Source organism: Schistocerca nitens, chromosome 5, assembly GCF_023898315.1.
Source record: "Schistocerca nitens isolate TAMUIC-IGC-003100 chromosome 5, iqSchNite1.1, whole genome shotgun sequence".
NCBI lineage: Eukaryota > Metazoa > Arthropoda > Insecta > Orthoptera > Acrididae > Schistocerca > Schistocerca nitens.
In genome coordinates this window covers 148,769,932-148,796,939 of record NC_064618.1, presented here as the reverse complement: position 1 = coordinate 148,796,939, position 27,008 = coordinate 148,769,932, and the positions used below count along the sequence as shown (strand labels likewise).

Below are 27,008 nucleotides of genomic sequence, written 5' to 3'. Positions count from 1 at the left end.
CGCCACCCAAAGCACTAATTTTCCCACGGGCACACAACTTTGTGCCTCAGCAGTAACACTGCTGCTTACAAGACAGAAGTTGGCACACATTATTGGCTGCAATATCAATGAGCTCATTTCCCTGTATTTCACTGTGCATAGCTATCTAGAAGAATGAGACCTCCTTTCCTGCCTTGGTAGGTAGAAAAGGAAATCCTGTACAATCTGAATTAATTTTCTGTTTGGGAGCATGAGCTAGATACCATGAAAGGCACGATTACATTGCATCTGCTCCTCTGGTGCCAGGATATAACACTGGAAAAATGTGAATGCCTATTGGAAGTGGGTCTTGAGACAACATTCAAAACAGACCACAGAACACATGGCAAAAATTCTGTGATTTGCAATAGCAAATGTTTAAAAAAATCCATTCTTAGGTACAGTTCACTCATTAGCTCAGTGTAGATAAAATAACTCTAATATGTAGAAAACTTTCAGCAGAATGTACATATTTAAGAGTAAATGACACCACTCATTAAATAGCAGAGGTGTGGAGTCATTGAGAGGTATGCAAAAGAGAATGAAAACACTGCTAGCTTTTGGAATAAATCTTTTGACAAGCTAGAGTACACACACACACACACACACACACACACACACACAAACAAACAAACAAACAAACACACACACACACACACACACACACACACACACCTTGTCAGAGGATTTGGATTTATTATGAAACATAGCAAAGATTTTTTACTTTCTTTATTGCATTTGGTACTTCCAGAATTCTAGGAAAAAAGGCAGCTACACTCCTCACTACTATTAAAATACTCCTGCAAAAAAAGGAAAGTGTATGTGTGTATATCTGGGGTCTCCTGTCAAATCCCTGGATCAATTTCAAATAAATTTGACACAGAACCAGCAGGCCTCACAAGTATCAGCACTGTAGGGTTTATAGCCTCCTAGCTCCAACAGGAGTGAAGATATGGGTAATAATGTGTTTTCCAGCCTCTGGTATGTACGCTACCCTTCCCGACACAATCATTGTGTGGGAATCGTATCAGGCTGCCAAATCAATCTGCTCTGCAGGTCAGCATAAATTTCAGGTGCTAGAAACAGTGTTCCGGGCTCCAACATGCAAGCTGCCCTGCACGATAGGTTTGTAGTGGGAGTTGTACCAGCTGCTTTATTGAACTGTATTACAGGGGCTACATGTGATGATGAGCATGGATGGGCAGGCTGACATGGATAGAGGAGGGATGGATGGAGTGAGGGGGAGGAGAAAATGGGCAGAGAAAGGGGGGAGTGGGGGCTGCTTGAGGCAGGTGGAAGGTGTAGAGCGGTAGTGAGCAGCTGGGAAAGGAAGAGGGGGAGGGAGAGGCTGGGGTGGAAACAGAGAGGAGGAGGAGAAGGCATGGTCAAGAGGGAGGAGGAGGAGGAGGAGGAGGAGGAGGAGAGAGAGAGAGAGAGAGTGGGGAGAAGGAGATACACAGATAGAGGTGGGAGGATGAGATGCCAGCCGTGGTGGCCAAGCGGTTAAAGGCGCTACAGTCTGGACCCGCGCGGCCGCTACGGTCGCAGGTTCGAATCCTGCCTCGGGCATGGATGTGTGTGATGTCCTTAGGTTAGTTAGGTTTAAGTAGTTCTAAGTTCTAGGGGACTGATGACCTTAGAAGTTGAGTCCCATAGTGCTCAGAGCCATTTGAACCATTTTTGGAGGATGAGATGGTCAGACTGAGGGAGGAAGTTGTGAACACACAGAGACGTGTTCAACACGTGTGAAACACATGCGGGGAAAGCAACTCGGTAAAGGCTAGTATACATACAAAAGCACAGTGCATGTACGTGTGTATGTCTGGAATCTCCTTCCAAACCCCTGGATCTGTTTCAACTAAATTTGGCATACAAACAGAAAGTTTCACGAGACACAGGGGGAAATGTGCTTTTTTTTTTTTTTTTAGCCCCTACCATATAGGCTGACCTGCATACCAGGCACGTTGTATCGCTCTACCTTACTGACCTGCTTCATAGGGCAGCCTACATTCTGGCCCCTCAAGTGTAAATGGCCTATGACAGGCATGTTGTATTGGAGTAGTGTCAGCTTACATTATTGCTCTGCATGGCAGTCTATGCGTCAGATACACAAACCAGTTTTTGAGCTCAGATATGGATGCTACCCTGCACGACAAACATGTTGTGCGAGCAGTATCAGCCTGCTTTATCGACCTGTTTTGCAAGTGCTACACATGCAGAAGGGCATGGATGGGGGAAGGCTGAGACAAATAGAGGAGAGGATGGATGGAGAGAGAAGGAGCAGGAGGGGATGAATAGGGGGAGATGGGGAGGAGGAGATGTAAAAAGAGCTGGGTGAGGAGGAGATGCATGCAATATATGTATTGAGCACAGCGACTTGTAAGGCTGTAAGTGACAGAGATAATGAATAACACACTTCCGAAATATTTTGAGACCTTCCCAAGGCATCTAAACTAATCATTCCAACTGAACTGCATATATATTTGTTATGCAGATCACATCACATTATGAGAAGGGAATAACAAAGCTCTACTGCTAGGAAAAGCAATGCGTTAGGTATGGTGTATTACAAGAATCCATTATGGGACCAACAGTTTTTTTTAATTAATTTATTTTTTAAAATATAACTATCACTAAGTCAACCAGTCTGTACCACAAGATGTTATCTTATGACAAAACTTCTTTTAAAACCATTTTTTACTTTTAGCTGTTCAAGTTTGTTATTGAAATATTGCAATCATGTGCCCTTGTTAATGAATTGGTGCCAACTGATGTTACTATGGAAACTGATTAGCTGGTGCAACATTACTGTTGAGCACCACAGCATCTCTACTCCAATGGTGTTGATCCTCATGTGGGTCCTCTGATTCGATCATGCCAGAATCTGGCATATAAGCCAGCCTAAGCCAGTGTTGATACGAGCGATGGAGTGCACACCGCAAGTTTTATTATATCACCTACGACATTATTCTGGTGTACTACTGTGAATAAACTCTGTTGCTTGTGGCTGTTGATTGCCGAATGTCAAGCATAAGATTCATTGGTATATTGCAGCACAGACACAGGTTAAAAATAACAACAGCCCTAAACAACTGTGTCAAAATAATCGATGCTGTTGATTGCCGAATGTCAAGCATAAGATTCATTGGTATATTGCAGCACAGACACAGGTTAAAAATAACAACAGCCCTAAACAACTGTGTCAAAATAATCGATGGTAACAGAGTTAACGGCTGTTATTGCCATCGAGGGTGACACAGCCTTATGAAGACACTGTTATTTTTAACCTATTTCTATGAACCTTATGCTAGACAATGACACACAAGTGAAAATTGCAAAAGTTCAATAAAAGCAGTTATAATCAAAAGTGGAAAATGATGTTACTTAAAGAATTTATAGTGGCTGTGACCCACATTAGAAGAAGTTAGGATAATTATTTCTGGTTATGCATCCAAACTGACAGTAGCCATCACTGCGATATGGCAAACTCTTCTGGGGAAACTTATCTGCCACCAAAGATTGTGTCTTATCCCAAAGAAGAACTGTAAAAGTCAGGGAAATTTCAGACTTTAAAATTAGTACAGGTCTTTTATTTAAGAAACTTCATTTACTTTTATTACTGTGCTTAAATGTCTAGTTGCACAAACACAGTATTCTGTAAATCCTATCATGAAGGAAAGCCTTAAAGGATTTGGAACAAGTCAAGTTATAGATTAACATGCAGCAGCAGTCACTGCTCGCTACGCCTGTAAAGTCTACTAAGAACAAATTATGACTTTTGTTACTCAAACTGATAATTGTGCTAATTACTACTATATAACTTAACAGGTTGGGTTGGTTGGTTGGTTTTGGGGAAGGAGACCAGACAGCGTGGTCATCGGTCTCATCGGATTAGGGAAGGATGGGGAAGGAAGTCGGCCGTGCCCTTTTAGAGGAACCATCCTGGCATTTGCCTGGAGTGAACTTAACAAGTAATAAAATTCATTACCAATCTTTTATAGAGTAGTAACAACCTGGTATCTATGGAACATATATTACATAAGAAGTAAGTGTGATGCACATTTTCAATATGCACTTGCAGCACTAAAGCGCAAACAAACCAACATAAACAGGGAGCAAGCTGTACAATAAGTTAAATGACAAAAGATACTTCAATATTTTAGACAGCTGTTAATAACTGCTTGCTGTAAAATGTTTAAGTATAGATCAGTATTTTGTACTATAAAGATGCTTTCTCAGACTTATCACTATAAAAATTAAATGTATGTGAGAAAAGTAGGTACATAAATATTGAGTGATTTTTTTAAAGTGTTAGATGTTTGAAACATATATAGTTTAAAGATAATCTGTATATATGACAGATACACCAATGCCAATATTGTTCTCGTGCTACAGAGAAAACCTGTAAGTAAAATAATGCTTCGTTTCAAGATACAAATAAAAGAACAAATTAGCGAAGATGGTCTTGTATTATTCGTTCACTGACATAAACAAAAAATATATGCATGGAAACTTGAATAACGACCACAAAATGAACTGTATCGATATGTGATTGACCATCTTACCTATGTTAGCATCCTTCAACAGCTGCAGTGCACAGTTATAGGCATCAATGGCTTCTTTGTATCTGTTCAGTTTTTCCATACATTCGGCCTTCCTGGTATAGAGTTTATATTTCAAAGACTCTGGATAGTTATTACCTAATGCTAATTCAATGTCCTTAAGGCATTCCTGTAAATAAAAATACAAGGAACCACTAATAAGTTGGTGGCATGTAGAAAATAAGTTATGTTAAAGGCTAGTAAAGTGAAACAATTTGGAAAATATTAAGACAAAATTTAACTACTTGAGCTATAAATTTCATGAAAAAAGTTATAAAATAAATGGATCATATTACAATGAGGATACAGGAGCATAATATTCAACAGATTGACAATTTGCTACACTATCAGTAATGGCATTTCATTATTGTCAATAATGGCAAGATATGAATGTGTCTAATTACATATGACTCTCCTTCCAATGCCTCAGCACCAATTTTCAGTAACTCTACCATGTTCTCTTTCCCTGTTTACTGTTGAATTGCCACCTCCAAATTTTTCGTCCTGTGAAACACTGCTGGGTTGTACATGATGTGCATTGACAGCGATTGCAATGATGACGATGATGAAAAATAAAAAAAACCTATAAACCACAGACTCTACCACCAATGGAGGGGAGCGTCACTTCTGTTCTTCAACAACACAGACAGCTGTTCTCATTGCCACATTAAGCTAGCACGCAGTCCATTGTGAATGCCGAGAGGCCGCCCTTGGTTTGCTTTAGGCCTCAAAGTTTAGCATATAAAATAAAACAGCACTTTACTTTTGTCCCAAAACGATGGATGGTTATCATCATACAAGAATTTAAAACATAAATTACTTTCACACTATGCTAAAACATAAATTCTCTCTTACCGCATTCACACTTTTTATACAAATTCACTTAATTAAATCTGTGCAAAATAATAAACTTAATACAATGATTAAAATGAGGAATTCAAGGAGCAGAGATTAAATTTAAGAAAAGAATTACATTTAAAACCAAAATAAATTAATGAAAATAAACTACCACAATAATTCTGCTTAAGAATTTTAAAAATAATTGCCGTTCTGTAACTACTAAACATGTGACCTTTAGCTAATGAGCCTGTAGCCTTGGCTATATGCTATGGGGCTACAGGGTAAACTCAGGTTATTTTTAATTTTTTAGTCTCTCATGAGAAATTACTTTTGTCATATTTTCACAAATGAGGGTCCACCAGGGTGGATGGCTGCATGGTGTGAAACCTGGCACCCACTCCTACACCACCATATGTGTGATTTCAAAAAGTTAATCTCACCCTTGGTGGCTCAACGTGAAGTATATATTTACTGTATTCGGTAGTACACGAATTATAACAACAACATTTTAAAATCATATCTAAAAAGAAAGAAAGATGATGAGACTTACCAAACAAAAGCGCTGGCAGGTCGATAGACACACAAACAAACAAACACAAATATACACACAAAATTCAAGCTTTCGCAACAAACTGTTGCCTCATCAGGAAAGAGGGAAGGAGAGGGAAAGACGAAAGGATGTGGGTTTTAAGGGAGAGGGTAAGGAGTCATTCCAATCCCGGGAGCGGAAAGACTTACCTTAGGGGGAAAAAAGGACAGGTATACATTCGCACACACACACATATCCATCCACACATACAGACACAAGCAGACATATTTAAGGTCTTTAAATATGTCTGCTTGTGTCTGTATGTGTGGATGGATATGTGTGTGTGTGCGAATGTATACCTGTCCTTTTTTCCCCCTAAGGTAAGTCTTTCCGCTCCCGGGATTGGAATGACTCCTTACCCTCTCCCTTAAAACCCACATCCTTTCGTCTTTCCCTCTCCTTCCCTCTTTCCTGATGAGGCAACAGTTTGTTGCGAAAGCTTGAATTTTGTGTGTATATTTGTGTTTGTTTGTTTGTGTGTCTATCGACCTGCCAGCGCTTTTGTTTGGTAAGTCTCATCATCTTTCTTTCTTTTTAGATATATTTTTTCCACGTGGAATGTTTCCCTCTGTTATATTCACATTTTAAAATCAGATTGATCACTAATAATTGATATGAATATTGTTATATATGTTGCACTTTTCTTAAAACTTGGTAGCATATATAAACAAAACGAATAAGCTTACCTTGTATGTATTGTATTGTATGTTAACCGGGGGCCTAGAAACGATGGAGAGGCTCCGTCCCTGCTGCAGCCACAGTGGTTACCGCAGTCCACTTCACCCCTCTGCTGCCCCGCACCAAACCCAGGGTTATTGTGCAGCTCAGCCCCCGGTGGACACCCTTCCCCCCCCCCTCCCCCCAGGGAACGTCTCATACCAGGTGAGTGTAACCCGTATGTTTGCATGGTAGAGTAATGGTGGTGTACATGTACGTGGAGAACTTGTTTGTGCAGCAATCACCGACATAGTGTAGCTGAGGCAGAATAAGGGAAACCAGCCCGCATTCGCCGTGGCAGATGGAAAACCACCTAAAACCATCCACAGACGGGCCGGCTCACCGTACTTCAACACAAGTCCGCTGGGCGGATTCGTGCTGGGGACTAGGCGCTCCTTTCTGCCCGGAAAGTCATACATTAGACCCCACGGCCAACCAAGCTTAACGTACTCTTCAGTGTTTCTCGTTTTTCTGTTAGAATATTTTGCAATCACTATATAAAACAATATTTCAGCCTATTAATATCTTCTCTTGTCATTAAACAGTCATGCATAACAGGTGTAGGTGAAACAAAGTTAATTGTTGGATGGTTTTATGGGCCACACGATTCTGCTGTGAAATTCTAGAGTCATTCACAGGAAGTCTACGGTCGATAGCATGTAAATACCCAGATCATGCAATACTAGTTGGAGGCGACTTTAACATGCCAAGTATAGACTGGGATGCCTATGAATTCATTGTGGGGCAGGGGAGGGGAGGGGGGGGGGGGTACAGACAGTTATGCGACGTACTTTTGAACACATTTTCTGAAAATTATCTTGAGCAGCTAGCTTGGCAGCCCAGACAATGGAAATATCTTAAACCTGGTAGCTAAAAATAGGCCAGACCTCATCGACAATGTCAGTATAGAAACGGGGATTAGTGATCATGATGCCATTATAGAAACTATGATTATGGAAGTGAATAAAGCAGTCAAGAAGGCTAGGAGAGTGTTTCTGATAGATAGAGCATATAAGCAGTTATTAACATCTCACATAATGAATTATTAACATCTCACTTAAACAGTGAATTCGAATCATTTAGTTCCAGTAAGATGGATGTAGAGGAATTATGGGCAAAGTTTACGCAGATTGTACTGTAAGGATGAGCCAGATAGTAGGCCGAAAGTAGGGGATTTTATTTTATTTTTTATTCGCTTTCAAAAGTCACTTTATCCTCAAGCAGTAGCCGGCAGCTTCAGCTGCCTGTAACTTTCCCATCCCATGATCCAGGACCAGCAAGTCAGCACTGGGATAGGCAATCTCGATCATGTGCCTCCCTCGTGTGCTGACAAGGTAACACCATCTCTGCAACACTGAGCAGGTCACACTCTGGAAATTTCCATGCCACCCCGCGGGTTTCTCAGCTTCTGACCAATCAGGGCTGAGGAAGCCGTGTGGCTGAGCTGGATGTACTCTGCCGCCCTCCGCCGGGGCTCTCTTTCGATTGTGTGCCCTGTAGCAGCCAACATCTCCTGCCCATCCCGGTGCTGCAGCACCACAGACTTTGTTTTTTCAGTAGCTGCCACACCAGTCAGACTTGTCTGAATGGCAGACACCATTTTTCCTTAGCTACGTGAACTACATTTCGCCCCTGACTATGCTCTGGCTCACCCTCGCCTTCATAGGCCTGACTATGTGCTCCTTTTTCAATGCAGTCTCTGCTAATAAAAGACCTATTAACTAAAATCTTCCTAATGGTTCATTCCTGCCCACTGCCTTCCAATCCGGCTGTCCTGTACAGTACACCATCGTGTGGAGAGTTATGTGCCTAATAAGTGGATATAGGATGGAAAAGACCCACCATGGTTTAATAATGAAATTTGGTCGATGCTGAGGAAGCAGAGGCTGTTGCACTCTCGATTCAGAAGGGAACACATAAATGATGACAAGCGAAGGTTAGTAGAGATTCATGCAGGTGTGAAAAGGTCTTTGCACGAAGCACACAACAATTACCACCATGATATCTTAGCAACTGATCTGGCAGAGAACCTGAGAAAATTCTGGTCATCTGTAAAATATCTAACAAGTCTAGGGCTTCCATTGAGTCCCATGTTGCTGGTATGACAGCTGATGATAGCAAAATGAAAGCTAATGTTTTAATTTCACGTTCAGGAAATCATTCACAAAGGAGCATCGTACAAACATACTGTCATTTGGCCATCTGACAGACTCCCATATGAATGACACAGTACACACATCAAAAAAAGTTTTGCATCACCCCAGTTCGCAGAACTCCTGAAGGTAGACGTTGACTGTGGATGTTGTATCACAGACACAGTCCCTCTGACTGTTCAGGGATGTCACTGAACCCGCCCAAAGGTGTAAGTAACCATGCATGAGCAGCGCCTATTACACAGAGGGGGTCCAACAGCCGATCAGTTCCAGTCATTCCACCAGGAAGGCGGTACACAGCTCATGTTGTCTGTAGTTCAACCATGCCTAGATGGTCAATACCGCAGTTCGATCGCGTCCGCATTGTTACTTTGTGCCAGGAAGGGCTCTCAGCAAGGGAAGTGTCCAGGCGTCTCAGGGTGAACCAAAGCGATGTTGTTCGGACATGGTGGAGATACAGAGAGACAGGAACGGTCGATGACATGCCTCACTCAGGCCATCCAAGGGCTACTACTGCAGTGAATGACTGCTACCTAAGGATTATGGCTCGGAGGAACCCTGACAGCAATGCCACCATGTTGATTAATGCTTTTCGTGCAGCCACAGGACGTCATGTTACGATTCAAACTGTGCACAGTTGGCTGCATGATGCATAACTTCACTCCCGTTGTCCATGGCAAGGTCCATCTTTGCACCCATGACACCATGCAGCGTGGTACAACAACATGACGAATGGACTGTTCAGGATTGGCATCTTGTTCTCTTCACCGATGAGTGTTGCATATGCCTTCAAGCAGACAATTGTCCGAGACGCGTTTGGAGGCAACCCGGTCAGGTTAAAGTTTTAGACATACTGTCCAGCAAGTGCAATGTGGTGGAGGTTCCCTGCTGGTTTGGGGTGGCATTATGTGGGGCCAATGTACGCTGCTGCTGGTGGTCAAGGAAGGCGCCATAACAGCTGTACGATACGTGAATGCCATCCTCAAACTGATAGTGCAACCACATAGGCAGCATATTGGCGAGGCTTTCATCTTCATGGTCTACTATTCGCACCCCCATCATGCACATCTTGTAATGACTTCCTTCAAGATAACGACATCGCTTGACAGGAGTGGCCAGCATGTTCTTCCAGACATGAACCCTGCTAAACATGCTTGGGATAGAATGAAAAAGGCTGTTTATTGACGACGTGACCCACCAACCACTCTGAGAGATCTATGACAAATCACCGTTGAGGAGTGGGACAATCTGGACCAATAGTGCCTTGATGAGCTTGTGGATAGTATGCCACGATGAATACAGGCATGCATCAATCCAAGAGGACGTGCTACTGGGTATTGGAGGTACCGGTGTGTACAGCAATCTGGACCACCACCTCTGAAGGTCTCGCTGCATGGTGGTACAACATGCAATGTGTGGTTTTCATGAGAAATATAAAAGGCGAAAATGATGTTTATGTTCATCTCTGTTCCAATTTTCTGTACAGGTTCCAGAACTCTTGGAACCGAGGTGATGCAAAACTTTTTTTTATGTGTGTAATAAGCATACCTGGTGTAGAAAACAACGGAAGAATTTGAAAGCAAATAAATCACCAGGTCCAGAAGGAACCCCAGTTAGATTTTACAGAGTACTCTACTGCATTGGCCTCTTACCTAGCTTGCATTTATCAAGAATCTCTCACCCAACACTAAATCCCAAGTGACTGTAAAAAAGTGTAGGTGACTCCATTACATAAGAAAGGTAAATGAATAGACCCACAAAGTTACAGGCCAATATCCCTGACTTATGTTTGCTGCAGAATCCTTGAACATCTTCTCAGTCTGAATATAATGAACTTTCTTGAGACTGAGAAGCTTTTTCGCACAAATCAGCATGGTTTCAGAAAGCATCACTCATGTGAAAATCAGCTTGCCCTTTTCTCACATGATATACTGAGAACTATGGATGAAGGGCAACAGGCAGATTCTATATTTCTAGATCGCAGGAAAGTGTTTGACACGGTGCTCTATTGGAGGCTGTTAATGAAGGTATGAGCATACGGAATAATTTCACAGATATGTGAGTGACTCAAAGACTTTTTAAATAATAGAAATCAGTATGTTGTCCCTGATGGCGAGTGTTCATCAGAGACAAGGATATCATCAGGAGTGCCACAGGGAAGTATGTTAGGACTGCTGTTGTTCTCTATACACATAAATGATCTGGCTGATGGTGTGGACAGCAATCCGCAGTTGTTTGCTGATGATGCTGTGGTGTATGGTGAGGTGTCGAAGTTGAGTGACTGTAGAAAGATACAAGATGACTTAGATGAAATTTAAAATTGGTGTGATGAATAGCAGCTAGCCCTAAATGTGGAAAAATGTATGTTAATTCGGATGAGTAGGAAGATCAAACCTTTAATGTTCAGATATGGTCTTATGTCCTGCTTGACAGTCAAATCATTTAAATATCTGGGCATAACGTTGCAAAGCGATATGAGGTGAAATGAACATGAGAAATGTGGTAGGGAAGGCAAATCCTAGACTTCAATTTATTGGGAGAATTTTAGGAAAGAGTGGTTCACCTGTGAAGGAGATCACATACAGGACACTGGTGTGACCTAATTTTGAGTACTGCTTGAGTGTTTGGGATCCATACCAGGTCGGATTGTAGGAAGATATTGAAGCAATTCACAGGCAGGCTGCTAGATTTGTTACCGGTACGTTCAAGCAACACGTGTTACAGAGTTGCTTTGGGAACTGAAATGGGACTCCCTGGACAGAAGATGACGTTCTTTTCGAGAAACACTATTGAGCAAATTTTGAGAACTGGTATTTGAAGCTGACTGCTGAATGATTCTACTGCCATTAATATACAATGCCCGTAAGGGCCACGAAGATAAAATATGAGAAATTAGGGCTCATACAGAGGCAAACAGACAGTCATTTTTCCCTCACTCTATTTGCGAGTGGAATAGGAAAGGAAATAACAAGTATTGGTACAGGGTACCCTCTGTCAGCACCATACAGTGGCTTGCGGAGTATCGAAGTAGATGTAGAACAGTAGTGTCGTATCTTTGTACTCCACAGCAAGTAGTAAGAAAATGACACAAAAGAAACACAGGAACCATGAAACTACAATATGTTCTGCAACAATAATGCACCAACAAAAAAACAGTCTCCACTCTAGGCAGCTTGTATCAAAAGTACTGTAGGTAAAGTAAATACATTGTAGAAGAAATGAATAATTGTAACAGTAGATTTACAAAAATGAGTACAGTAGCCATTAATTACTTTTATTGGTAATCAACGGACCCCTATTCTAATTAATTGGGTTGCTTGGACTAGCTTGGATAACATTAGAGAATTTCCCTGTAAGTTTTGCAATGTTGTCAATCTACGAAACATAACATATGGTGTGGCCAGTGCTCACTTTTAGAAATGAGCTAAAATTGTTATTACTCATTGTAGATTTGAACACCATCATCTTTCCATTGAACAGTAGATAGAACAAGATTAATATCCAACTTAACAGATTCTACTAACATCTAGGTATGGGGACCCCTAATGCATGGGGCCTGTAGCATTTACTAACTCTCACTATGTGGCTAATATGGCACTGGCTGTTCTGCAAGCACTAAGACATGTGATACATGGTACTTCCCATTGTACCATTTATTAGGGCTTCTCCTTGTCCCATTCACATATGGAGAAAGAATGACCATTTAAACACCTCTGTGCACACTGCAATTACTCTAATATTGTCCTTGCAATCCCTAGGAGAGAGATACATAGGGAGATGTAGTACATTCCTCGATTCATCATTTACAGCTGATTCTTGAAATTTTATAAGTAGTTTCTCGATTTATCTGCAAGGGCATGACAATGCCATGGGATCATCAGTCAGCATGAATTTAACTATACAAGCCACCAGTTGCTCAACTACAAGCCAGGGAGCTTAACTCTGGATGAGGGAATTAACCTTCATGTACGAGCCAATCTACAGGGGAGCAGAGTCTAAATACCACACAGAGAACAAGCATGGAGGAAAACACAACATGTGACCTGTGTGAGCAACTGACAACTGAGCACATGGAGGAGGATGAGGAGATTAGTGTTTAACATCCCGTTGACAACTAGGTCATTAGAGACTGAGCACAAGTTCGGATTAGGGAAGGATGGGGAAGGAAACCAGACGTGCCTTTTCAAAGGAACCATCCCAGCATTTGCTTGGAATGATTTAGGGATATCATGGAAAATCTAAATCAGGATGGCCGGAGATGGATTTGAAATGTCATCCTCCTGAATGCGAGTCCAGTGTCCTAACAACTGTGCCTCCTCGCTCGGTCCGAGCACATAGAAACAGAGCACTGTGCAAGACAAAGTCTTCATCCATAAGCACTGAAATCAATGGTGGAACTAACTGACAAGCCTGTTAATGCCAGCACACAATCACCTCAGTCAGTGGCTCTGCCCAAGACAAGCTTTGTCTGAGCTCTTCATGACAAGTGTTCTGTGATAACTGCACAGCTTCTCTGTCTTCATCTCAATGTCTGCTGATGGAGATTATGAACTCAAAATAGTTTGTGTCTATCTTCAACTGTTTGCCATTTCAGTCCCTACAGTATCTCCATTACATTCTCCCAGGGTCAATCAAACCTTTGAGCATTCATGCTGCCCTTCTCTGAATACGTTAAGTATCCCCTGCTAGTCCCATTTTGTATGGATCCCACACACTTGAGCAATTTTCTAGCATTGGCCACATGGATGTTTGTAAGCAATCTCCTTTATAGACTGATTGTATTTCCTTAGTATTCTAACAATGACCCACAATCTGCCATTTGCTCCATTTACAACTGAGCCTATGTGATCATCCTATGGTGGGGCCTGACAGCCACATGATCCTGCAGAGGAGTAGCAATTTTTTCAGTAGTTACACGGACAACACTCTGAAAGATTGACCAATTTGGCCTTGTAATATGGGAACTACAGCCACACTATTCCCCATGGGTATGCAGCTCTGCTTTATGAATGAATGAAGATGGCATCCTCTTGTGTAAAATATTCCAGAGATAAAACTGTCCCACATTTGGATCTCCAAGTAGGGGCTAATCTGGACACTGTTACCAGAAAAAAGAAAAAGAAAAAAATTGGCATGCTACTGGTTGGAGTGTGAAATGTTAGACCGCCTTAACCAGCTGCATTATAGAACTTGAAGTCAGATGTGGTAGGAGTTAGTAAATTACAAGTAACAGATAGGACGGGATTTCTCATTACAATAGAAAAAGGTAGTCAACACAAAATCAAATACGAGTAATGAAGGAGTAGGTTTAATAACGAACAAGAAACGAGGGATGTGCATAAGGTACTATGAATAGCATAGTGAACAGGTCATCAGACAGACACAAGGCTACAACTCACCAACTGAAAAAAAGTATGACGAGATAAAAGAAATTATCCAGTAGATTATTGGAGATGAAAAATTAACTGTGTTGGGTGACTGGAATTTGACAGCAGCAAAAGGAAGAGATGGTAAAACTATAGAAGAACATGGAATGGGCACAGGGAATCCAAGGGGAAGCTGTCTGGTACAATTTTGCACAGTGTACAATTTAATCACCTGGTCTAAGAATCATGGAAGAAGGCTGTATATGTGTAAGAGACCTGGAAGATTTTAGATAAATTATATACTGCTAAGACAGAGATTTTAAACTGCAAAACTGTTACAGGAGTAAATGTAGACTCTGGCCATATTATGAAATGCTGATTACAAGTGAAGAAACTGCAATAAGGGAGGAAATTGTGGAAGGGGAACCTGAATAAGCTGAAAGAACTGAAGATTGTTGGTAGTTTCAAAGGGAGTGTTAGGGAATAGCTGACAGAAACAAGTTATAGAAACATGATAGAAGGTAAATGGGTAGCCTTCAGAAATGAAACGGTAAAAACTGCACAAAATGAACAACTAGGCAAAAAGAAAATGCCACATTGGAATTCTTGGATAACATATGAGATATCAAATTCAACTGATGGAAGAAGAAAACATCAAAATGCAAAAAGTGAAACAGGCGGAAGGGTATACAGATACATAAAAAAGGGAGAGTGACGGGTGATCTATAAGCAGACAAGGAAAAAAAATACCCGGATTTCCAGGTTAAAAATACACTTTCTTCTGGATGAAAACATACTTTTTCCATGTTATTAAGTGACAGTATATTTTCCCTTGGAACTGTAAAACTTATCAATCCATTAAATGGTTATGTTTTTATACACAGGCATGGAATTTCCCAGCACTTTAGAAAACGAAACTCAGGGAAGAAAACTCCTTTTGGAAAGATTTTTATGTGCAGCAATATATACGCTGTATATTTTCATTTACGAAAGTATAGATTTGAATTCCACCAAACACTGCATGTCACTTTCCGAACCATTGTAATCGAGATTGTGATGCACTTTTGTAAGCTAGTCATAGCTCATGTCACGTGATCCCGCCAGCCGATGACAGCGGATATTCAAATCACAGGACACGAGATGTAGTCAGCTAATAGCAACATCACTGTTAAGTAGTGCGGATCCATAAACAGGAAAAGTCAATGTTTTAAATTAATATACATAGTGTCGCTACAAGGAAAGCAAAGCTTTCATATATAATATTGGTCTCTAAGGTTAATAAGCTGCAAGAGAAGCTAAGCTTTCACGTATAATATTGATTTTTTGTGCATGTTACACTTTAGGATACATCGCACAAATGTGCCAGTAAAACTTTTAGCTGAGTCCAGTGACTTGGCCTCAAAGTTTTCCTCGAATAAATTAGCTACCACAGAGGAGAGAGAGAGCTTCCTGTAGCACTACATCAATTTGCTCATATTAACGACATGTATTTCTGATCTTCTGGGCTCGAAATACTTCTAAATGGCTCATCATCAAATGCTCTGTGATTTACGAAATTCATCGTACATTTTCGCACATAGTTCAACTTGCGTAAAAGGAAATTTACTTTGAAAGTAACGCTTTTCAAACCACCATTCGCAATATTTTCCCGTGACCCGTTAGAAATAGGTTCGTTTCAGTAGTTGTCAGAGAGCGCCCGATAACAGGCGCCACCGCACTTTGGCAGCTGCTATGACACAGGAAGCCCGTATGTTCGTACGTGTAAAACATTAAAAGATCTTACATTATGTCATAAAAGAAAAAAAGACATCAGAGGATATCTAAGAGCATCGGAATTTCATGAACCATACTAAAATGGCACATTTAAAGTGCATACTTAAAGAGAACATTCGTATGTCCAGATTCCCAATGAAGCAGGCCTTGACCTGATATTAAGCTTTCCAGTGTGGGTTTTGGGATGTAAATTTTCTTGGAGTACCAGGACTGTATTAACTAATTTTTTATTCTTTGTTATGGCATAGTGCCATACGTGCTAGAAGATCAAAATGTGCACTTGAAATGCAGCGAGCAGTTGAAATTAGCCAATAGTGTGGAACTAAACACTTTGTTTTAAACACATTGACTGCCTCAGCATGAAAGATAATAAAAACAAAATTTCTTTAGCAAACTGACAAAAATAACTTCATTGTTCTAGAAGGCGATTAATGCATGGCTGTAAGAAAAGTGGAAATAAAATAAATTTGAAACTAATAACGTATATTAGCCTTCCGTAATTATGTGAATGTATTTTAATTCACTTGATAGCTCCCGGCCACAGAAATCCATTTTGTTTCCATTTGACGAGAGAGCAGTAAACGAAGAGGAAACAACAAAATCACTAAATGTAAACACGGGTCACATGGAGACAACACACTTCCCCACTATAACTCAGGCTGCTCTGCGCATCAGCCTCGGATCTACGATATTTCCGAACTGGGGCAATACTAAGATAGTGGTGCCCCCCCCCCCTCCCCCGCCTCTCACCCAGCCTCCTTCCTTGAGCGTTTGAGATATGTCAAAAATTGTAAAAAAATCAAATTTTCGAAATATGTTAGCGCACAGCTGTCTGAAAGGTCTGATACATAAAACATATGTGTTACAGGAAATGTAAGGCATTTTATTTGGTCTTAAGTGTGGGGGGCGCTTCAGTCCGGAACTGCGCGACTACTACAGTCGCAGGTTCGAATCCTGCCTCGGGCATGGAGGTGTGTGATGTCCTTAGGTTAGTTAGGTTTAAGTAGTTCTAAGTTCTAGGGGATTGAGGACCTCAGCTGTTAAGTCCCATAGTGCTCAGAGCCATTTGATCCATTTTGTGCAGTGCCACCCCATTTCACACAGCATTCTTCTATCGCACATCACTGTATTTTGCTCCGTGGAATTGAAACATGTATATTTTGTATTGGATGCCAACAAACTATATTCAGGACAGTAGAAATTAAAATGCCCTAGTGCCTCTCCTGCACCCAGTCGCACAGTTTGACATTCTGCACTTCTTTTTTTTTTTTTTAAATAAAATTAAAAAAAATTCACAATTAATACTGGATGGGATTATTTGTAATCGGGAGAACAAGAACTCTCCAGAAAATTTGCACTCTTTATTGCCTTTTAGCTAATAAATTTCTGTTTTGGGTGACATGAAATTAAATATAGGGTACATACCCCACCCCCATGAACCATGGACCTTGCCGTTGGTGGGGAGGCTTGCGTGCCTCAGCGATACAGATGGCCGCACCGTAGGTGCAACCACAACAGAGGGGTATCTGTTGAGAGGCCAGACAAACATGTTGTTCCTCAAGAGGGGCAGCAGCCTTTTCAGTAGTTGCAGGGGCAACAGTCTGGATGATTGACTGATCTGGCCTTGTAACACTAACCAAAACGGCCTTGCTGTGCTGGTACTGCGAATGGTTGAAAGCAAGGAGAAACTACAGCCGTAATTTTTCCCAAGGGCATGCAGCTTTACTGTATCGTTAAATGATGATGGTGTCCTCTTGGGTGAAATATTCCAGAGGTAAAATAGTCCCCCATTCGGATCTCCGGACGGGAACTACTCAGGAGGATGTCGTTATCAGGAGAAAGAAAACTGGCGTTCTACAGATCGGAGCGTGGAATGTCAGATCCCTTAATCGGGCAGGTAGGTTAGAAAATTCAAAAAGGGAAATGGATAGGTTAACGTTAGATATAGTGGGAATTAGTGAAGTTCGGTGGCAGGAGGAATAAGACTTTTGGTCAGGTAAATACAGGGTTATAAATACAAAATCAAATAGGTGTAATGCAGGAGTAGGTTTAATAATGAATAAAAAAAATAGGAGTGCAAGTAAGCTACTACAAACAGCATAGTGAACGCATTATTGTGGCCAAGATAGACACAAAGCCCACGTCTACTACAGTAGTACGAGTTTATATGGCAACTAGCTCTGCAGGTGATGAAGAAATTGATGAAATGTATGATGAGATAAAATACTTATTCAGGTAGTGAAGGGAGACGAAAATTTAATAGTCATGGGTGACTGGAATTTGAGAGTAGGAAAGGGAGAGAAGGAAACATAGTAGGTGAATATGGATTGGGGGTAAGAAATGAAATAGGAAGCCGTCTGGTAGAATTTTGCAAAGAGCATAAATTAATCATAGCTAACACTTGGTTCAAGAATCATGAAAGAAGGTTGTATACATGGAAGAACCCTGGAGATACTAAAAGGTATCAGATAGATTATATAATGGTAAGACAGAGATTTAGGAACCAGGTTTTAAATTGTAAGTCATTTCCAGGGGCAGATGTGGACTCTGACCACAATCTATTGCTTATGAACTGTAGATTAAAACTGAAGAAACTGCAAAAAGGTGGGAATTTAAGGAGATGGGACCTGGATAAACTGAAAGAACCAGAGGTTGTGCAGAGTTTCAGGGAGAGCATAAGGGAACAATTGACAGGAATGGGGGAAAGAAATACAGTAGAAGAAGAATGGGTAGCTCTGAGGGATGAAGTAGTGAAGGCAGCAGACGATCAAGTAGGTAAAAAGACGAGGGCTAGTAGAAATCCTTGGGTAACAGAAGAAATACTGAATTTAATTGATGAAAGGAGAAAATATAAAAATGCAGTAAATAAAGCTGGCAAAAGGGAATACAAACGTCTCAAAAATGAGATCGACAGGGTGTCCAAAATGGCTAACCAGGGATGGCTAGGGGACAAATGTAAGGATGTAGAGGCTTATCTCACTAGGGGTAAGATAGATACTGCCTACAGGAAAATTAAAGAGACCTTTGGAGATAAGAGAACCACTTGTATGAATATCAAGAGATCGGATGGAAACCTAGTTCTAAGCAAAGAAGGGAAAGCAGAAAGGTGGAAGGAGTATATAGAAGGTCTATACAAGGGCGATGTACTTGAGGACAATATTATGGAAATGGAAGAGGATGTAGATGAAGATGAAATGGGAGATACGATACTGCGTGAAGAGTTTGACAGAACACTGAAAGATCTAAGTCGAAACAAGGCCCCAGGAGTAGACAACATTCCATTAGAACTACTGACGGCCTTGGGAGAGCCAGTCCTGACAAAACTATACCATCTGGTGAGCAAGATGTAAGAGACAGGCGAAATACCTCAGACTTCAAGAAGAATATAATAATTCCAATCCCAAAGAAAGCAGGTGTTCACAGATGTGAAAATTACCGAACTATCAGTTTAATAAGTCATGGCTGCAAAATACTAACGTGAATTCCTTACAGATGTATGGAAAAACTGGTAGAAGTCGACCTCGGGGAAGATCAGTTTGGATTCCGTAGAAATGTGGAACATGTGAGGCAATACTGACCTTACGCCTTATCTTAGAAGAAAGATTAAGGAAAGGCAAACCTACATTTCTAGCATTTGTAGACTTAGAGAAAGCTTTTGACAATGTTGACTGGAATACTCTTTCAAATTCTAAAGGTGGCAGGGGTAAAATACAGGGAGCGAAAGGCTGTTTAAAACTTGTACAGAAACCAGAAGGCAGTTATAAGAGTCGAGGGGCATCAAAGGGAAGCAGTGGTTGGGAAGGGAGTGAGACAGGGTTGTAGCCTATCCCCGATGTTATTCAATCTGTATATTGAGCAAGCAGTAAAGGAAACAAAAGAAAAATTCGGAGTAGGTATTAAAATCCATGGAGAAGAAATAAAAACTTTGAGATTCGCCGATAACATTGTAATTCTGTCAGAGACAGCAAAGGACTTGGAAGAGCAGTTGAACGGAATGGATGGTGTCTTGAAGGGAGGATATAAGATGAACATCAACAAAAGCAAAAAGAGGATAATGGAATGTAGTCGAATTAAGTCGGGTGATGCTGAGGGAATTAGATTAGGAAATGAGACACTTAAAGTAGTAAAGGAGTTTTGCTATTTGGGGAGCAAAATAACTGATGATGGTCGAAGTAGAGAGGATATAAAATGTAGACTGGCAAAGGCAAGGAAAGCGTTTCTGAAGAAGAGGATTTTGTTAACATCGAGTATAGATTTAAGTGTCAGGAAGTCGTTTCTGGAAGTATTTGTATGGAGTGTAGCCATGTATGGAAGTGAAACATGGACGATAAATAGTTTGGACAAGAAGAGAATAGAAGCTTTCGAAATGTGGTGCTACAGAAGAATGCTGAAGATTAGATGGGTAGATCACGTAACTAATGAGGAGGTATTGAATAGAATAGGGGAGAAGAGGAGGAGTTTGTGCCACAACTTGACAATAAGAAGGGACTGGTTGGTAGGGCATGTTCTGAGGCATCAAGGGATCACAAATTTAGCATTGGTGGGCAGCATGGAGAGTAAAAATCGTAGAGGGAGACCAAGAGATGAATACACTAAGCAGATTGAGAAGGATGTAGGTTGCAGTAAGTACTGGGAGATGAAGATTGCACAGGATAGAGCAGCATGGAGAGCTGCATCAAACCAGTCTCAGGACTGAAGAACACAACAACAATAACATAAAACCACTAAAGGCAAAAGACAAGCAATACAGTACACATTTCTTCAATCTTTATCTCCTAGCATTGTTTTCTCTCTTATCTTGCTACAGCTTTACATGGTTTGCTTTCCTTTCTGCGAAAGGATCTATTACTTCATCATAGTTCGTCGAACGTTTTGCTACATGAAAATCGAAATATCATTGTCTAATACTGTGTAAGCTGTTAATACAAATAGTACCCAAGACTGGTGTGGTTTCTCGATCTGATTATGTCTATTTTGCCTCTGTCTGCTAGATAAAATAAAATAGGCCTTTCTAACACTGCAGAAATTGTAACACACACCAAATAAACTAGACTCTTTTGGCACAAATGCTCATTTCTATAACATGACAGAATATAATTCACGAAGACCAACATAAAATGCCTATTAGGCCTACCACATGCAAAAAGCTTTATGTTAGACATTAGTTTCACATTTCATTCATACGCTCCAGTTCCTCAAGAATGAGATTGGAAAGTAGTAGTACGAGATTTTTATACAAATTTGAAATCGTCATATTCTTCCCTAATTTGTATGATGTCCCCATTTCCTCTCCTTCCTCGATCTAACAAACGATCTTGTCATGACTAGTTCTGGAACTATTCCTGCCTTTGTCAAAACTTATTCGTCAGTTAACTTTACTAACCCTGCCCGAATCACCGGTTTAGTTATCCCTGATTATTGTCTGGTTAGGCATTGTTATGTTCGTACAAACCATTTTCCGTACTACTTCCATAATAGAACTTAAGCGACTGCTAGATGGGGACTGTACAACTGGCCCTTACTAGTGTAGCAATCTGGACAAAAATGTTGTGTCAAAATTTCATTTTCCTGGATACACCGAGAAGATATTACATAATCTTTCTTACCTGTTATTCCTGTTAGTCACTTATTACCACTCTGATAGTCTGAATCTATGGATTTCCCTAGTAATCATAACAACGCTGATCTTCGCAAACCCAAACAGCAACATAATCAGACTGCGATTGGCATTCACTTGTTTGCTTTACTCCACTCAGCTTGTACAGCCCGGCCCCTTTTGCGCTCTCTCTCTCTCTCTCTCTCTCTCTCCGTTGGTTTTTTTTTTTTTTTTTTTTTTTTTTTTTTTTTTTTTTTTGGGGATCAAACTGCTGATGTCATCGGGCCCTAAGCTTACACACTACTTAATCTAACATAAACTAACTTACATGAAGGACAACACATACACCCATGCCCGAGAGAGGATTCGAACCTCCAAAGGGGGGGAGCCGTGCGAAACGTGCCAAGTCGCCTGAGACCGCACGGCTACCCCGTGCGGTTTATGATTCATTCAGAAATCAACTTACAGAGTGTTTAAAAACCAACAGGGTTGCGCATCAAAATCATATGAGTAATCGATAGACCAACATGCGCTAGATGCTAGGCGCTCTGTGAAACAAGGTTTTTCTCCTCAAGAATATGAATTTGGCACCACCACCCCCCCCCCCTCATCCCTCGTAGATCCGAGCCTGTTGCACATGCATGTATCTGGCAGCTTGGGTGCGGCAGTAATTTTTCCCGGTTGCATCTAGCAATCTAGCTGCTTGCTGCGAATTCTTACACAGCCAACAGCCACATTTATGTAGCCAGAAATGGGAGAAGGTACCACTCGTATGCCACTCAACTGAGCATGCGCATGAGCCCGCTCATAACTGCTAAAACGAATCTAGTAAACATTTGTGACGTCACACTCATCAGAGGCAAATTCTTGTTATGAAGCACTGTATAGTCATCCTAAAACCTTTGACACAGTTTGCTGTTGGCACACGCTTGTATGAGCACTGTGTTTTGTTGTTGTACACGGCACATTTCCTTTGCAATTTATGTTTTATTTTTGTTTTTTTTCTCATTCACGTTTTATTGTTGCAGTATTATTCTGCAGTAGCGGGATACAGTAATATCCTTTGTTATCGAATCTTACAAGTCAAAATTACAAAAATTAAACTGAAAACTAAAACAACGAAAAATTCCCAGAATTCTAAAAAATTCCTGGGTTTTTCCCGGTTTTCTCCTGGATGAAAAAATTCCCGGGTTTTCCACGGATCTCCTGGTTGTCCCGGGTCGTATACACCCTGGATAGATAAGGCATTAACAAAAATCAGAGAACTTTTTTGGGAGGAGAGATGAAGCTGTATGAACACCAAGAGTCTAGATGAAAAGCTAGAATTGAGCATCAACGTAAGGCTGGAAGATGCAAGGAATGTATAGAAGGGCTATATAAATATAAAAGTACAAACTATGAAGACAATATTATAGTGAGGGGGGAGAAAATGAATGAACATGAGGGGGAGGATGTTACACTGCATGAAAAATTCAAGAGAGCTCAGAAAGACCTGAGTCAAAACAAAGGCATCTAAATAATACAACTTTGCCTCAGAATTATTAAGAGCCTTGTGAAAAACAAATACAAGAAAAATGTTTTCTTTTCGTATGCAGGATATGAGAAACAGATGAAATACTCTCAGACTTAAAAAAGAATTAATAGTAAAACCATCAAAGAATGCAGATGCTGACAATTAGGAATATAATCAAACTATCAGTTTAATAAATAATGGTTGGAAAATAATAATACAAATTATCTACAAAGTATGGAATGACTACTATAAGGTTATCTGAGGGAATGTCAGTTTTGGTTCTGGAGAAATGTAGAAACACATGAAGCAATATTAACTTGCTAAGTATCTTAGAACACATGTTGAAGAAAGGCAAATCAATACTGATAGCATATGTAGCTTCAAAGAAAGCTTTTAGCAATATTGACAGGAATAGCATGTAAAGAAATTGACTGCAGTTATAAGAGTCAGAAGACATGTGCAGGTGAAAGTAATTGGAATGGGACTGAAACAGGGTACAGCCTGAGCCCCCCCCCCCTCCCTCATGGATAATGTCATATCTAACCAAAATAATGTAGGAAGTTACACTTAATAATTCAACCAATGTAAGCAGCAGAAATCTTTCCAATTGGGGAGAAATCACTTATGGGCTTCCGCAAGGCCTTAATTTCCTCATATACGTAAACTACCTTCCATCTAAACAACAAGCTGAATTAGTTCTTTTTGAACAAATCACAATAGTATTGCAAGCCATCCAAACATACACACAACATGAGAAGTGGTAAATAATTTTCTGTGAATGGTCTAATTCTCAATTTCAAAAAGACACAACATATTCAGTTCATGTCCAGAGATACTATACCAACAATAAGTGTAAAAAACAGTGAGGAAATTTCAAAAATTTTAAGTGTCCATATTGATGAAAATTTAAACTGGAATAAAACAACTTAGTTCAGCAATATTTGCATTTCAAAACATTGGAAATCTTTGGGAAAGGTAAATCAGTAACTTGACATATTTCTGAGTACTTTCATTCATTCAATAACATCATATAGGGGTAACTCATCTTTAAGAAAGAAAGTGTTCATTGATCAAATATGTATTGCAAGAATAATATGCAATGCTCACCCACAATCATCTTGTGGACATCTGTTTGAGTAGCTCACATTTCGACTACTGTTTCATAGTATAATTACTCCCTCATGGAGTCTATTGTAAATAGTACATTAAAGTTGAAAAGGAATTACAATACCATAAAAAAATGATATTCATTACACCACATCAAGGTTGTCTTTAGCAGAAAAAGTGGTGCATTCAAAAGGTGGTGGGTAAGGGATACTAACTCCCAATATCATTAAAAAATAATAATAATTTAAAAGGTCAGCATAGCCATATTTTCATATGAATGTGTAATGTGATTGTTAAATGACCAGTTTCATGTCATTACAATGAATTGTACAAATGATCTGTGGAACATGAAACTACATAACAAAAGCTCACGTGGCACACATGTGCTGTCACTAAAGTTACCTCTGTAGGCCATTGTGAGGTTGCTTCTCACCTTGATACACCAGAATGAAGAGGTTAAGAACATAAATACATGCCTAAGAGATGTACAAGTATTTACAAAGGGTAGCATCATATTTGAAGAATTTCTTTTAATAGGATTGAACACTTATCCACAAATGAGGTACTTCAAGAGTAAACACAGTTTTCATATTGAGATGAATTGGATGAGGAACTATACATGAAATAGTAATTAGGATGGTCTTTGGACTCAACTAGAATGATGGAATCCCACAAAAGATGTAGACTAATATTTTCAGTAAGCAATTCAATGCATTCTAAAGCACTGTGGAGCATTTTATTGCTGTCCTGCCTCATTGGCAGTTTAAAGCAATGAACAAAAGCTATATTTCTCTGAAAAGCATTATCAGCTACAATACCGCAGCAAGAATCAACAACATTCCAAAATAAAATTTTAACATCCATAAAAGATGATGAATAACAGCAACAGAAACTTACAAAATGTAATATTCCAATGTTTAGTGTGCCCTTTCTTTCTCCAATCTATTAAAACATGCAAATTAAGAACTATAAATTTAGAGTACCTCATACGCTTCCAAATAAAACAAGGCAGCAGATCTATTTGCAACAGCCAGAGCCATTTCCTTGCTGTTATACAATGCATGTGCCATGCTCTCTGTAAACAATTCAACACTAGACACATAGTCTTTGTATTTGAATTTTTCATTCCCATCAGCCCTCAGTTTTGATGACTGAGTTGGTGATTTCTGCAGGCATCTCTTACTTTTTACAAATGTGATCCACTCCAACAGTTTCATTCTGTGAACAGAAATATAAATAAAACTATATTTATATTACTCTTTTTACTTACAATTAATACTACAGAACTAGAGTAGATGACACTGAAAATTAAATTGTGTCAAGTTTAATGGATTATAACATTAGTCTTGCCTCTTTCTAAGTATTTTAATGTTCTTAGTAAGGAAGTTATTTATAAGTAACTGCTTTAGCATCAGGTGAAATGACGAGTAGTAAATGTGTCAAAATGTTACAACAACACCAAGCCACAGTGCTGCTGATAACACGAGTTGATTTCATCAATGAAATTCACTGAGGAAGCTTGCATTATCATATGCTATTTGGTATGATTGAAACAGCTTGCTACTTTCATCCATTTAGCTAGCAAGAGGGGAGATAACATTGTTATTCCAGTGAAGCCAGTAGCAAGCTAAATTCCTTCCTGTGCCACCAACAGTTTGATTAGTACAGTGCACCTATTGTCACAACATCAGTAAAGAATAGCATGTGGTATGGAGCAGTGGTGTACTTTGTGTGACGTACTTGCCGCATTCTGGCAACCCAGCTCCCTCCATTATAAAGGCTCCTTTTCTTTTTCTTTAATCCATGGTTGCACTCGTGCCTCTACTTTGCATTGTGGTGGGATGGGACCAACACAGCAGACATCATTATTAGTTAATGGCTGCAACCCTCTAAAATAGACTTGAATGTATTATAAGTCACAGAGAAACAGACAGACAGCTAAATGACAATACTGATGTTTGGGTCTGTTGGAATGTGAACTGCTCCAGTATTTGGATGTACTTATGACTGGGATGAACCTCCTGTGAGCATAGCTCTGCTGAGGTTTAGCACTGTTCACATGTGCCACCAAACACTTTGGGCCCTGGCACACTAATCCACGAGGGATAGAGTTATTAAAGGCCTTACTGTCACATGTAAGTTCCTGTGAAGTCAGTATTAGGTGGAACAACATTGGGATTAGTAGTCAGACGAAATCCTCGCAATTGCTTTAGTCTACAAGGTACACCCAGATACTACAGGACACACACAATGGTCAGAAGTCTGGCCAAATAAACGATAGCATGGACCTTTGAAATCCAATCACTTCTACTACTTGTTTAGGAACAATACACTGAAAAAATATTAGTGGAATTGGGAGAGAAGTTAAATAATATATCGAATAGGATCACAATGCTCATCAGAGGTGCTGTGAAAACTGAAGATCACATTAGATGAAAATCATGATGTATTTCATTATAGAGGATCTGAGCAAGAAGGAAATTTAATTGTGGGCTTACTGTGAACAAGACTATTAAAAACAATAATACAGCAAGATATCATTTGTAATCCATACAGATCATTAAATTCTATGCACCAATGTGCTCACATTCTGATCAGGATGTAGAGGAACCTCGTAGAGAGTTACAGAAACTAACAAATGATAGCGAATACCATTAAAATGTAATACCAGGTGATCTCAATGCGAAAATGGGATGTAGTTTTTAAAAAATGGTTCTTCAGAAGGAATTCCGGTT

At 40.0% G+C, this 27,008-nt stretch overlaps 1 protein-coding gene across 1 annotated transcript in view; it reads right to left on the bottom strand.

Annotated features, from left to right (window-relative positions):
* The window catches only part of LOC126260165 (SET and MYND domain-containing protein 4-like), a 119,585-nt gene that overhangs the window by 79,632 nt on the left and 12,945 nt on the right, over positions 1–27,008 (bottom strand). Inside the window, exons 2-3 of the mRNA XM_049957428.1 lie at positions 25,257–25,491; positions 4,584–4,749 (exon numbers count right to left, since the gene is read on the bottom strand). Coding sequence (XP_049813385.1) covers positions 4,584–4,749; positions 25,257–25,491 — 401 coding nt within the window. The remainder of the gene's footprint in view (positions 1–4,583; positions 4,750–25,256; positions 25,492–27,008) is intronic.